Genomic DNA, 15,134 nt, shown 5'->3' on the forward strand with positions numbered 1-15,134 from the left:
TTTTCTTTCCTCATTTATTATTTCAGTTTACCGCAATGGATTATCTCACGCTTTTCTCGTGCGACGTTTGCGAATCGAGTGATGCATTTTCACAAATACCTATGTTGCAACGCGACGTATACGTACGTACGTACGTACGTGACAATGAACCTGATATTATGAATGGAAATTGATTACCTTCCGCACGTATACATAGAATTCTTCGTCGTCAACCGTAAGTATATCGTAACCCGACGGTTCGAGGAGAGGATAGAAGATGGAGGGGGGGTGGCGGTGTTGGGGGAAGGGAGGGGAGGGGAGGGGGGGGGAATAGAATTTGTTATGCACGCGCTAAATAATCGATGAGGCCTTCGAATATTTGAACGTCAATTCATAGACGGGGTATAGCGAAGCGGCAGGTAAACCGGCGATCGCCATTCGGATCCGATCGTCGTTTTTATCGACAATATTTGCAACTGTTTTAAAAGGTCATGCGACGATACCATTCGCGCGGACCGCATTCGCGCGTGTCTGAAAACGTTATCGCCTTCTTTCGTATTAGGCATGTGCATAATAATAATACACGAACTTGCGGCTCTGGATGGTCGACAAGGCTGTTATACGGTATACGTTTACACCGATATCATACGCTCCGTTTCCACGTTATTTTAATGGGTAAAATTTTCAATGAATTCGAAGACACGCGGTCGACGGCTACCGGCCGCGATCTTCGAAAAGTCCAAGGCCGTTCGACGCTTCCGTCCGAACGAGGCGTAGGTGTTTCGAAGATGCGAGTGCATCGCGTCATCCGTCGAACGGGCGAACGATACCTTCGACCCTTATAACGAGACACGTGGAGCGGTTCGTGTGTGTGTATACAGCGGGATCCGAGTCTCGCCAATCGGCGGAACAACGAGGTGAGCGCGTCGTACGCTGGGCGATCAGCGGAACGTGTGGGGGCCCCACATTGATAAATCCAAATGAACCGGACCGTTTATACCTATACCTGACTCGCGCATACCCATCGGTAGTACGTACCATATGCATCGTACCCTCGTACAGAGAGAACCTGATGCGGGCTGGCGACCGCGCGCGGGCTTTCTCAGTAGCTCCGTCCTTTATCCGATGGAGTCAAACTTCTCTCCGTCACGTTGGACGGTGTTAGTCACCTCAAGGACGTTTGCTCTAATTGGGATAGGTCGGACCGACATTAGAGTCGGGCACTCGAGATATTCTGTTCGTTCGGTGCCGCGTCGTCGGTCCGCCGGTAGTAGAGTACCGGCGATAAGTTTACTCGAATATGGCGTCAATTGAGGTTGAAATCAGAGTATCGCCTTTTGAGTCGGGATTTTGATTTCAATAAGTACGGCCCGCGCGCGCCATCGGGAGGGTATACGACGCATCGACGAGAAGCGGTATCGCGGTGTCCTTCGTATCGCGATGCGAAGGGAGTGAAAAGAGAAGAAAAAAAAAGAGAAAACAGAAAAAACAAACGAAAACGAAAATTTTTCAGCGGATCTCGACCGACGTCGGATAGAGATCGATCCGACGGGGCGTACTTATTTTCTTTATCGCCGCCAATCGCGCGACACCTGGAACACAAACGAGGATCTCTGACCGCTCCGCGTCGCACCTGTGAAGTAAGTAAAGAAGATATTAATACTCCGTTAACGAGATCATCCCCGTTTCACGACGACGGCTCGTACCGGGGTGAGAGTACTCGTCGAACGATCTACGCCGTGGTCTTCGTGGTCGGTATAAGCGGGTTGCTGCTGCTGCTGCTCGTCGTCGTCGCTCGTCGTCGTCGTCGCCACGGTAAGGCCGAGAGCACCGCTTCCGTTCCGTCACCTCGCAAGCAGGACGACCGTAGCGCCTCCGGAGTCCGACGCGGTTCACAGCGATAAGTCACCTTCTGGGCTTTGTTCCTACGACGAAGGAGACGAAGGAGGAAACTGACAATGAGAAGCCCGGGCGGAGGGGGGGAGGGGGAAATCGACCATCCGCCGACGTCGCCGCCGCCGTCGTCGTCGTCGTCGTCGTCGTCGTCGTTTACCTGAGGGCCGGAACGACGCGACTCGAGTCGCGCGCGATCACCGGCTACCCAACAACCATTCGACGCAGGTGAAATCTGTTGCTAACCGCGCGAGGTAACCGCGAGACGCTGCGCTGGCCCGGAACGATGACGATATATAGGATGTAACGCGTATGTAGATACACGCGTGAGGTTTCGATGCCGGTACACCACGCGTTCGGACGCCTCTACTCGAGAGTTGCTTCCCTCCCTCCGCCCCTCCGTCGTTTTTTTTTTCTTTTTCTTTTTCTTATTTTTCTTTTTTCGATCTCGATATCGAGGCAGAGTCCTGGTGGGCTGACGAGCGAAGACCGACGGCGCTGGCTTGGAATTCGGGTATAATACGTGGGCAGCGGGCGGCTCATGTTCGTATAAATGGAGTGCGATACTATAGATTGGTCGTAATGGCAAGTCCGGCCAACTGCCTGGCTATTCTTTTAATAGACACGGAATAATAGTTGACAGACTCACGCTAGACGTCTCTACGGTCAATGCTTGGCACGCGACGTCCGACGTCGCGACGCATTACTCGGTAAGCGAGCGTTGAATGAAATATTTTCAGAATCTATCTCTGGCTCGGTCCGCGCCGACGTGTACGTACAGTATATGTTGAAAAATTTGTTTCACTCGACGACGGGACGATATTCGTTTTGCCGTTCACTTTGTTCGCCGTACGAGACACCCCCGCGTTTCGCGGGCGCAGTTCCGTAATTTTGTTGTTTTGTTTTGTTTTTTTTTTTCTTTATTTATTAAAAAATCATCTCGCGTGCAAAAAATCGTTGATTCACCTGCACAGCCGTTAACTTCCCCTCTTACCTCCCGACCACCTTTCACCCCGACGTATACGCGAGGCGCATAACAGTTTCGAAATCAACGGCGAAACTAGCCGACGTTACGGCCATTCCGCGTATGAAAACCCATTCAGCAAAGTAGCCTCCGTAGATCATCGCTGACATTGAAAACGCGCGAGTTTCATTCTTAATTCTTGAAAGGAAGGAACGTTTGAAAATACGCGTGGCAGCTTTCGGCCTCGGCGAGAGAGCGACGCGAGCAGGCGGATAAAGCTGTACGATCGCACACGGAATTCCACGAGAGAATTCAAGTGCATCGTCGTTCGATTCACGGCATCGTCAAAAGTTCACCTACTCGAGATAGCTACGCGAAGAATCGGAGTAGCCGCTTCCAGGTCTCTCCCTTTCCCTCGAGTACCGCTCTCGTCGTCTACGGCATACACCCCTCGCTCTACGCACGTGCGCCGCACACGATTACACGTCGGATAAATATAATTTAGAAGACGGATAAGTAACTCGCGTGTACGCATATACGAGAGACAGAGCCCGGCCATCGATGGGATCCCATAAGCGTATCAGTCGCAGGTTTTACGCACACCCTTGCTACCCATGGTCCAAAATCCCAATGGGCCGCGGTGCGGGCGAGTAATGCCGGCTCGGTTCTCTCCTCGTCGTTAGTTTCCGTCACTCTTCGACGGGACTCGCGAGGGTTCGGGTTTGGTTCACCGGCGCGCGGTCGGGGCGCGCGTAGGCGTCGTCGGCGTCAGGGTGGGGGGGGAGAGGGGGAGGAGCGTCGTCCCCGACGTCCGCCGCGCTCGGTTCTCGGCCCTAGGTCCTCTAGTCTCTCTCTCTCCGAGGACCGAGATTGGTCGAGCGAGCGCGGAGCGACCTCAGCGACAGCGACCACGAGCGACGAGCCGTTCGCTGCATCCACGGCGGTCTACGTGCGTCGTCGTCGAGCGCGAAGGAATAGCAAACCAGCAGGGACTAGCAGCAACTAGACGTTTACTCTCGGTCGGAGTTTTTATATTTTAAATTCGCTCGTCGAACTGCAACAATAACGCGAGTGTTCGAAAAAAGTTTTTCGCGAACCAACGAGCATCGAATCCGACACAAACGATAACAAATAAATAAATAATCGTGTTTATAATACCGTGGTGGAAGGGGGGGGGGGGGGGGGGATTGGTCGGTCGTATAGCAGCGGCGTAAGAGAATACACCACAGTGTGAAGGAAATAAGGAGTGTGTGTGTGTGTATATATATATAATGTAATGAACGCGTAGGTGTCCTCTCTTTTTCCTCCGCGCTTGTGTGTTCCCCCCGTCGTGTACGTGTTATACGTGTGGTCCGTTGCGTGTGCATTCTTTTTTCTAATTATTTTTTTTTTTTTATTTATTTTATTGTATTTTTTTTTTTTCAATTCGTTCTCGCGTACGTGTGGGTGATTACTCGCAGCAAGTTGCGCGCAGTGCTCGTGGTGCGAACGAGAAATATAGGAGAAAGGAAGCCAAAGGGAGAGAAGATGCCGATCGTTTGGTGGAATAAATCGCAACGCGTCTTCGAGTTCGCCTCTACCGCTACGGTAAATATAGCGTCAATCGAAACGACGTCTACGAACTTACAGCAGTAACAGCAGCATCAGCAGCAGCATCACCACCACTGGTGAGCGAGCGAGCTAGCTAGCTGCCTGCCCACCGAACTACGGAAAACGCATAGTATTAACGCAGAAGACGACGTATACCGCACACTTACTTACAAAATACCAAACCTATACTCACACCCACACACCATCCGATACCTCAATGTTAAAACCCACACGACACCGTGTAAAATACGGCATGGACGGAATAGTGTGCGCGCGCGCGAGCGAGCGAACGAACGAACGAACGGGTCTGAGTCGGTTGAGTTGAGCGAAGCTGAGCGCTACCGCGTTGTACGCAGATGTGTGTGCGGTAACGTACGGTTATAGGTGAAACGTAACGTTAGGGGGATACGCGGCCGGAGTTTAACGTGTACGTGTGTACGTGTGCGCGCGTATAACATGTACGGTGCGCATGTAGGATATAGATAATGTGCGATAGGATAGGAGAATTGTTAAGTCGTCGTCGGGAGTCGCGCGGCGGACGAGTACGTACTACGGTGGTGGTGTTGCGACGACGACGACGACGACGACGACGACGAGTGGCGCGCGTATGTGTGCGCGCGAGTTGCCCAGTGACGTGATCAAGCAAACGACGGAATCGTGAACCGACCGACACACCGCGAATCCAAGCGAATTCCGGTACGGCTAGTGTCCCGGGTATCCTCCACATTTCACGACACCTTGTCAATCCTCTGTTGTTTTATCATCCGCGTATCTCGTCGTGCGGGTGTAGTAACCTCACCCCGGATCGCAACCACCTACCCACTCATCCCTCGTTATCGCGATCGCGAAAATCCCGAGTGATCGCGAACGACGGGCTGATCGACGAGCCTTATCGCTTACACCAGGAATATATCGCACCGCGGAATCCAACCTACGGGATCGCGAAAGAGCGCACCACCGAGCGTACGGTCGCTCTGTTTATTTACCATAGCTGGTGGGGGGCAGATCACGGCTATACACTACGTTCCTCCTCCGCGTCCTCGTCTTCGTCTTCGTCTTCCTCTTCTCTTATTCGTGTTTTTGTGCGGTGTTACTCGTTTGTGGCAGCGGTGGACCAGCGGCGCTCTAGTGTTTCTCAACCCGATGGCGACGGTGGCTGCGTGTTCCTAACGGCCGGGGTAGTGCGGTACGTGTGTATCGAGTCTGGATCGAGTTTTCATCCAAGTATACTACCTAGGTTCTTATATCGTACGCCTAGTACTATCTCTCGTCTATTTATACGGCGACCATACGCGCGTATCGCCGTATAACACCGAGCGCATCGCGTACCCACCGTATCTTTTCTCCTCTTCATTTCCACCCGTCGCTCCTCTTTTTCTTCTTTTTCTTTCTTTTTTTCTTTTTCCTTCCTTCCATCGTACACTCTCCTACTCGCTTTGTTTTCTTATTACCGTTCGTTTTTCTTTCATTTTTTTTCTTTCTTTTTTTTTTTTTTATTTTTTTCCCTACTCTCCTCTACTTTTTTTCCCCTCGGAGACTATATCCGTAAGCGAGTCCGTCGTCTTCGTTGTCCTCCTAGTCGTGGGTCGTACTCGTGTGCCTCCTATCCTGCTGCACACACGTATTTAATGAACGTGAATACAACGCGGCACGCACACACGAATACGCCGCACTTACGCACACAGGCGCGCGATCGCGCGTACGAACCCGCGTGTATTTCTACGCTTTATCGTACACACCTACATTAAAAAAATTTTGTTCGTTCCTTGGAATTTTTCGACGTCCGCACAATGGGTTTATTGTATAGTTGCAACCTGAGTCAAGATACCGTCCGATGGTCGTCGTAGTTTTCTTTTAGTCGGAGGATTCTTAACCAGCGGAGGTACGACCGAGGATTTAAAAAGGATTATTTTCACTCCTTGTCAAGCCTCACGCACGCCCCCTTAGTACCTGCCTCTAACTATATTCTCATTTTCTTACCTCTCGCCTTTCTTTGCTTCGTTGCTGCTGTCTGCTGCGTATTATCCTCACCCCGTACACCCCTCCTCTCGTTATTCCGATCTCACCGAAAAACGAAATTTTCAATTAAAACGTCGATTCAACGGTATCTCGTTCGATGATTCTTTTTTCTCGCCGGAACATAATTTATCATCTATAATCATTATCTTACCGAACGTTGTTTATTATTATTTTTTGGTTTCCTCAATTTTTATTGTTTTACTTTTATCCTTATGCATCTTGTGCCACGAGCAGCGGTGAGTTATTCACTGTGGGGGCAAGGAACTGCGCCTGACTTTGAGACGACGACTGCTTATTTTAAATATAACCTTCGAATTTATTGCTCAAATTATTACAATCGCCCCGAAACTCTCTTAAACTCGCAGCAATACCACCACCACCACCACCGCCACACTTACTTCCGATCCTAATTATTCTCTTCGTTTCGTATCTCTCGTATGTTTTTTCATTTTTTAACCCCGACTCTATACATACATATACATGTAATAGATTTATCTCCGCGAAATCTCCTACCTCCCCATCATGGCTACCTTAAAAGCCAACTGTTGATCGTTACCCATTTTTCTTTTTCTTTTCTTTTTTTTTTCTTCTTCTTATTTAATTAGTCAGAGGTGCGGTATACATGTAGTACTCGTGTATACGTACGTATACACGTGGAATGTAAGCAGGAGGCACCTTGATCCGAGTTTATCGTTCATGTTAATAATACGCGAACGTAGAATATATTATTCAAAATGCATGTGCCGCGACGTAGGATCTATTTCAAATAATTCATTTTATTTATTCTCTCTCGCTCTCTCTCTCTCTCTCTCTCTCTCTCTCTCTCTCTTTCTCCCTTCTCATGTACAAAATCGGGAACTTCGAGTCCATGTAAATTTATGTGCAACGTTTTCATCAGGTATACATAAAACGTGAGATATACGAATAAGATGTGCAACTCGGTAGTGCGACTGTACACAGTTATATTGTTGGTTTTACTCGGATCTCGCGATCTGACGGATAAAAAGTATCCGTAACGACGAAGAAGAAGAAAAAAAAAAAAAGAAAAAGAAGTCCTGCCCTTCTGCTACCGGCCAAGAATCCCCTCCGAAAAAATATCTCTCCATCGATATTCCATCTACATCCATCTCTTTCTTATTTTACTAGGCCATAAATTCGAAAACCTGTTAGGATTTCCGCATCTCCGGGATTGGGCGGACGGTGATCGTTCGGTGGTCGTCGTCCTACGCTCCGCAGGTGATCGAGCCATCGAGAAGAATTAAAGGGCGATACCGGCGAGAAAAACAAAAAAAAACTCATACCAGTAAGGTTGCCCGCAAGGTTCTTGGCTCGGAAATTTTTTTTTCAATACACGATTACACCGAGTTACACGTGAAAGTCTAGCGTGTCGTGTTATTTTTTCTATTCCTACCTGCGCACGGATAATAAGCGATGATAAAAATCGTAATCGCGAGGTAACCGAATGCGATAGTAACAATGATAATAGATTTGAAAACGTATGTGAATAATAATCGAACCGTAACCGTGTAATGTATAACACGGGATGTAACGAGAAATTGTTGCCGATGTTGAAATGAAAATGTAGGTAATGAAGCACCGCGGTGTAATACCGCGGCAAACGCGGGTGTGCAATAATAACGTAGTAGTTTTAAAAAAGACGGTTGCAGCGAGAACGTGTACGGGAGTAGAGTGCGATAAGTAACGATTACGGGACGAAGTATCGTCGCTCTGCAGCCGGAAGACAACGTATATTTTTATTTCACTTTTATGCAACAAACATTGCGTACTCATCGCTGCACGCTCTAAATGTATTTACCCATGCGATACGTGAGCGATGTATCACTATATATATATATATACGTTACACACACGTTGCGCGGTTCGCCTCGAGGTGCAGCGGACTAATTTTATGCCAGTTTGATTTTATTCGCATTGTACATGCCTCGAATTACATGCGTATGCATGAAACAAAGTAACGATATTAACGATAATAACAATGACATTCACGCGGTTATGTGAAACCGGCTTGGAATTATCGCACGTTCCCCGATTAAACTCGCTTTTGATTTCTCAAGATTTCACTGACAATTAATTTGGAGAAGCCGAGACGTTTTATCGTCTCTCGTTATTCCTCGTACACCCCCCCGCGCTGGACGTGAAGTTGTCTTTCGAGGGACTCGCAGCCCCTTCCGTATACCTGGTGGAGATTCAACCCCCGGGGTCTCCATGGCGTGTCTGATTTATGCGACGGCGAGGAGGACCGCGGTCCATTGTTCGAACCGAGAGATATTCCCTGACCCCCCGACGACGAACTCGAAAGTACAATAATATTCGTGCGTATAACGTACCTGCAGGTTACCGAGCGTCGGAGCGTGTGTCGTGTGAAAACGCGAGGGTGTGCGCGTGTGAGATATTCGCAAGAGAAAGAGAGAGTGAGAGGGACGAACGGTAAAGACCCTTCATGTTTTCATTGAATGGTAGAGGTGGTGGTGGTGGTGGTGGCGGCGGTGCCGCTGCGACCGGGGGATTGGCGCAGGTATCGGTTACAAGTTGTTAAGAGAGTTCAGAGACTGCCGTTAAAAGGGCGTGCTTTACAACAATGAACAAACCAGCGGGTTTTTATTATACTATATACCTTACAACTATACGAGTTTCGAGTAATCGCCCCTTTCACCCTCCGCCACCATCCGGGGGCACAATGTCGCACTGAAAATACCGATACCCCGCTAAGACGCTAGATCCCAACTCTAATTGTAGGAGCGCTTCGGTGAAAACTTTGAAATTCACACCGGGAATTATTACTCGTAAATTATGTTACCCATCGATGCAATACAGATTTATAAACTTGTACACTCGACGACCATTCGTTGTTAGTAATGTTGTAATGGAACGTTGGTTCTAGTTTTGTCGTAGCTCTTGGTAACTGCACATCCTCACTTTTTCTACTTGTCCATCGTCTATTTTTTCTTTTTTCCCCCCTCACTTGACATTAACGCACCGTACGACGTGAGGAATAGGGTGACGACGCGAGGAGGAAGAGGGCAAGGTGCATACCGCGATTTTCTTCGCTTCGCTGCTTTGTTTCCTTTTCCTTCTCATCGTCGGGTCGGTCGGTAGGTTTTGGTTTCGTAGCGTGGGACACGCACCGCAGGCCATTATGAGAGCGGATCAAAAATTGCGAAAATGAAAGAAAAAAAGGAAAATTCGAAAGCCATGCAACACCACCAGCTACAACACACGCCTTGCGATTCGATTACCTAGCAAGAATGCCGTAGTATTTGCCCACCGTACGAAGCAGCCCCCTCCCCCATTTTTTTTTTTACACCATTTATCTCTTTACATTATGCCATATGCTATTCGATTCATACAAGCCATTTTTCACGTGGACTTTGTTTTGAGGCTCGCCGGCTGCTGTAAATTCTTCGTCAGCGCGTCGGCGGGAGCGTGTATTAATTTTAGCTCGCGGTGAATCTATACGACGATAACGATGTAACGTCGTATCATTCGTTCATTTGCAGAGCAATCATTAGAAGATAGATAGAAACAAAAAAGACTGCAGTGTCAAAAGCGAGACGAGAGAATTCGGAGTAGGAGGATGCTTGGGAGCTGGAGCTGGGAAGGAGAACTGGAGTTGGGTGAGGGAACGACGACTCTGCTGCGCCAAAGACGGAGACCAGAGAGCCCGGACTCGACGCATCCGGTCCCCGATACCCGGGTGCTAAGGTATGCACCCAGCCGTTGCCACCGATCGCCTACCTATCAATCGCCGCACTCCGGCCCGCAGCCCCCTATTACACGTGTCGACTGTAAGTTCTACCCGAGATCCCCGCCTCGTCCGACCAACCGCTGAACATTTTCCGCCTCCGGTTTTGCCTTGTCGTGGACAGATGTACGAAATATGTCGGGGATTCATCACGTGTACGAATTGTTATTTCAGAGCAGCGTGTGGCCGATCGTGCCGAAATGCTGACTGCAGCGCATCCTGAGATGCACGAGAAACAGGATCCGCTCGTAGTGGGTCAGTATGGGGGAGCTGTGGGCGGGGGTGGCGGTCACTCTTCTTCCGAGGAAAAGTCGGTCTTGGATCAACCACCCCCACCTCCACCACCCCCTCACAGGGATCCGACGGACCCCACGATCAGCGCGAAGAAGCTACCGAAAAAGAGAAAATTTGACCTGTCCGAACTCGAGGAGATGGATAAAACGAGTAACGTCACCAGCAACGTCAGTAATATACTTTCATTAAGGGGAACTAGCCAAACTATCGCGCCGCAAACACTGCAGGTTACACATTCGGTACTTTTACCAGCTCCGCAACAACCGCAGCCGAATCAACAGCACCAAACGGAATATTATCAGGTAATTGAACGCCCATCGTGTACGATTTTTACGCGAAATAATCCATGTTCAAACTACCACGTTTTTATCTTAAATTTTCCGTTCAGGTCCCGACGAGTCCGGTAGTCGTACCACCGCCACAAAGTACGGCTGTGGATTATTCGGTACGAGAAGAACCACCTCGTTCCCGTCCTCGACAGGCAGCTGTTGCGATTGATCTTAGTGAATGGCGTGATCACCGAGTGCTCGCTTTAAAGGACTCCCATTATTACCCTGGGGTTATAAGGAGCGCGAGCCACGGTGAAATATACATTGAATTTGACGGGGAGAATAAGCTGGTGAGATACGGTGACGTGCTGGGTGCGGGGAAGTACGATGTCATTGGCGATGCTAGCCCTTCGATCGGTTTAGTGAAACTTGGTGCATACGTATGCGTCAGGTGTCCGCCTTCGAAGAGTCATACCGACTCGCACAGTGCTTTTGTTAAGGGTATCGTTTACCAGATTCTCGCGAACCCGACCCGATTCGCTGTAAAAATACCTGCGGAAGATGATCAGTTTAACAATTTCGTTGTCAAGCGAGCTGATCTGAGGCTCGTCCAGCCGCCCTGGTCCGACGAACTGGAGGAGGGTTTGGAAAATCCCGAGCCATTCCAAACTCAGGTCGCCGGTGAGCATTTCCGAAATTTTTCTCTATCTTCGTAGTTTGGTTCGTCATCTCAGGAGCGAATGACAATTTTTTATTCTTGACCGATTCAACTAGATCGAGGGTACAGAAACTCGTTGGAAACCCCAGGGCCGGTACCAGCATTGCAACTTCACCATAGTTCGCCTCACACCCCCCACGTGAGTCACAATGAGACCGGTGGATACTATAGGACAACTGGAACCAGTCCCCTGACAGAGCTGGCCACTTCCGTCCATTCCGCTAACAACACGTTGAGTATAAGCAATGGAAGTAGAATCTATGAAGATTTGGAGAGCGAAGACGATTTGGATAGAGAAGACATCATGTTTCCGTCAGATGCAGGTAAAACTTCTGTTAATTTTATTTCGAATATCTTGAAACGCCGCTCCATAGCGATTGAGTTTACCTCTGAGTCAGCTCGATGTAGGCAGTATTTAGAATGTTTTTAATTAACAAATGCAAAATTGTCAGGAAGCAGTAAAAGAAGCAGCATGCAGAGCCGTGGAAGCACTAGCAGCCTAGTCGAACAACGAAGTATAACTCCTCGTTCCCAGGCAGCCACACCCAGGTAATATACGTCACTGATCATCTCTATGACGTACTAAAATAATGAAAGTATGTTGATAAGGACGGTTTTTTTTTGTAACACGTTTTTGAAATATTTACTACGCTTGCTGTACAGATCTCAGGCGGCAACGCCACATAAATACAAAAAGGGTGACGTAGTTTCCACATCGAGTGGCATTAGAAAAAAATTCAATGGAAAGCAATGGCGGAGACTATGTAGTAAAGAAGGATGTTCAAAGGAAAGTCAACGGAGGGGATATTGCTCGCGACATCTCAGTCTGAAAGGCTCAGGATTTAGAAGCACCAACACCTTTCCAGGGTAAGGAGTCACATTCCGCTATCTTCTAGTCCAGAAGCAATGGTGAAAATTTAACTAATCGATACTTAATTTTTTTCGTTTTTTTTTTCGTTCGACACAGGGGTAAAATGGATGGAGAGGAAACCTCACGGGACTCAGACACGTCACCAAATTACGGCGACAGAAGAATAGCCGGACGTTTCGATCAAGATGAAACTGAGGCTGCAAACATGCTAGGTGAGTTTCTTTCTCAGAAAATATTTCAGCTAAAGAAGTGTATTTTATTGTTTCTTGCATTGATCTCAATTCTGTTATCATAATACTTTTTTTTTCATTGTATCAGTCTCTCTCGGAAGTTCGAGATCGGCGACACCTGCCTTTTCTTCTCCAACGGGGCAATCATCTGTGTCGCCGTGCATAAATCAATCTCCAGTGCCACCGTTGGGCTTGAACCAGAACGTTTTCATGCCAATATCTAGCCCGGCGCATCATGCTGCTCCATTAATATCGCCGGGTGCCAAATGGAAGAACTCCCCAACGCAGACTAATTTTATGACGCAGTACCAGCAGCCCGTCATCAGGCCTGAGCTAGTTAGACCTACTGGAAGACCTGCTCAAACAGCACCCGCTAGCATTGGGACCAGCGTGATACGGATCTCTCCTGTTAGTAGGATAATGTCGGGCCAAAATTTAACCATTCCCACTTGGTCGGACCATAGCCCACCTCCCAGACATCCGTCGGTTGTAACATCCCTGGCTCAGCAGCAACAGCACCATCAACAGCAACAGCAGCAGCAACTTCAACAACAACAACAACAACAACAACAACAACAACAACAACAACAGCAGCAGCAGCAACAACAGCAGCAGCAGCAGCAGCAGCAACAACAACAACCACAACCACAACAACAACCACCACCACCGCCACAGCAACAACAACCATCGCCACAACAACAACAGCAACAACACCAGCAACAACAGCAACAACAACAACACCAACACCAGCAGCAGCAGAGTATTATACTGCAGCATGCGCTTACCTCGAATAATGGCTTTTCCAATCATCCAGAACCTTCGGATTCGAGCAATCATTTATTGAAACCTCCACATTCGCCACACGTTCCTTCATCTGCTCCACCGGCTCAGAATCTAAGTATGCTCCATAAACATCAAGAACAACCCGTTGATTATACTCCGCCATTAACACAAAATCAGACAATGTATTTGATTCCACATCAACCTGACAAGAAATATGTTATTAAAAACACCATGGAAGCGCCGACCACTGGGCATCAGCTGGTAGTTAACCAGGAAGAAAAGTATAGGCAGACCATGATAAATCATTTAGGACAATTACCCTCGCATCAAACGCAGTGCCAACCGCCGCAGTCACCTGCCACGCAGTCCGTCCATGTTGAAAAGATATCAACACTCCAACAGGTGAGTGACGATTCCAAATTTTATATTTTTTTGATGTTTTAACTGTCTGACTTATTTCATTTATAAAAATGTGATTCGATGTACGCGGCGATTTGGGGAAATTTGAATGATTTCTTTAAACGGTGAAGTTTTGATTTATTGATATCTCTAAAAATTTGCGGGGATGATGTTCGAGTGAATTTTTTCATTTTATTTTACCCGGTAATGTCAAGCACAATTTTGGATTAGGTGAACCACGGATGAGACCTGGGAGGAAAGAAGGGGGGGAGAAGACTTTTAGTTAAATTATGGACACGAGAAGCGAAGGCTGGCGAGACGATCGGGGGACGTTCTTGTTAAATACTTGTAAAGATAAAAGTTTCCGACCCTCGTTGTTCGTGCTATCGCGTTCAAATGGACGGCCAAGAGGGGTAGGACGTCTCCCTTCCTTCTTTCGTTCAAAGGATCAGCCCCATGAGTACAGGTACACACGTGCTAATAATTTCAACACTTTAACGAGATCGACAGAAAAATTTAGAAATTTATCACAGAATAACGGTGCGGCCAAACTCCTATTTTTTATTAATATCACATCTGCCTCGTATTCGTACATCACGTTTCATATATCTGTAGCTTTCATCAAGCAATACTGGTAATTAAGGTAGGCATACAAGATGTAATTTGTTGTCAGGTCAGCAAGGTAGGCCCTCCGCTTCATCTATCATCTCACTCAGATACGCAAAGAAATTTGTCAACTCCGGTAACTGTTGTCATGTCAGCTACGACAACAACTAATGACTCGGCACCACCGACCAGTGTCTTCCAGCCTGTCATAGTTCAGCCTAGTCACTTGGCTCCAATGAAGGTTCAACCTCCTCGTGAAGATAATCAAAAGAACAACGGAGTTCTATGTAAGTCTACTTATGTTTTATATTTCTATTGGTAAATGAAAATTACGTCTTTTCCATCTTCCTGTGTGCAATTCCCATATTACTTCAGAATCCTGGAAAACTGTTCAAAAAATTCAACGAAACGTGACTTCGTTTAGGGTTCCATACTTTGCAAAACATTTTCACTTAGAAGATCACGAAGTTTCTGTATCTAACTCTTGCTAATGATAGGGAGGGATAGTATTACGATAACTTATCTTCAGTTCATGGACAGGAGTGTTGTTCATTATTGGTGAAAATTAGATCTGTTGAATACACAGTTATAACTGCTACAAGTGTACAAACAAAAAACAAAAACAAGTTTTATTCTCAGATTCCTGCATCAAAATGCCGAAGATGCTATTGATCTTCTGAATGGGGTTTTTCATTGTGATGAACATTTTGTATCACCAACCTTTTCAATTAGATTTAAATAAGATTCCTAAAAATG

At 47.5% G+C, this 15,134-nt stretch overlaps 1 protein-coding gene and 1 long non-coding RNA gene across 2 annotated transcripts in view; one reads left to right on the plus strand and one right to left on the minus strand.

The window, feature by feature from the left end:
* LOC125501425 lies at positions 1-5,122 on the minus strand. Its single transcript, XR_007279002.1, has 3 exons — positions 4,464-5,122; positions 1,686-1,904; positions 1-1,612 (listed from the first exon to the last, which is right to left on the minus strand). It is a non-coding gene; the product is annotated as an uncharacterized LOC125501425 (long non-coding RNA).
* LOC105688840 (putative transcription factor capicua) overlaps positions 3,700-15,134 on the plus strand; it is a 23,612-nt gene continuing 12,177 nt past the window's right edge. The window contains exons 1-11 of the mRNA XM_048657302.1: positions 3,700-4,423; positions 9,964-10,251; positions 10,383-10,804; positions 10,891-11,452; positions 11,546-11,812; positions 11,942-12,038; positions 12,153-12,356; positions 12,457-12,572; positions 12,679-13,093; positions 13,337-13,775; positions 14,446-14,665. Of these exons, the coding sequence (XP_048513259.1) occupies positions 10,409-10,804; positions 10,891-11,452; positions 11,546-11,812; positions 11,942-12,038; positions 12,153-12,356; positions 12,457-12,572; positions 12,679-13,093; positions 13,337-13,775; positions 14,446-14,665 (2,716 nt within the window). The 5' untranslated portion in view covers positions 3,700-4,423; positions 9,964-10,251; positions 10,383-10,408. The remainder of the gene's footprint in view (positions 4,424-9,963; positions 10,252-10,382; positions 10,805-10,890; positions 11,453-11,545; positions 11,813-11,941; positions 12,039-12,152; positions 12,357-12,456; positions 12,573-12,678; positions 13,094-13,336; positions 13,776-14,445; positions 14,666-15,134) is intronic.

Source organism: Athalia rosae, chromosome 6 (assembly GCF_917208135.1).
Source record: "Athalia rosae chromosome 6, iyAthRosa1.1, whole genome shotgun sequence".
NCBI lineage: Eukaryota > Metazoa > Arthropoda > Insecta > Hymenoptera > Athaliidae > Athalia > Athalia rosae.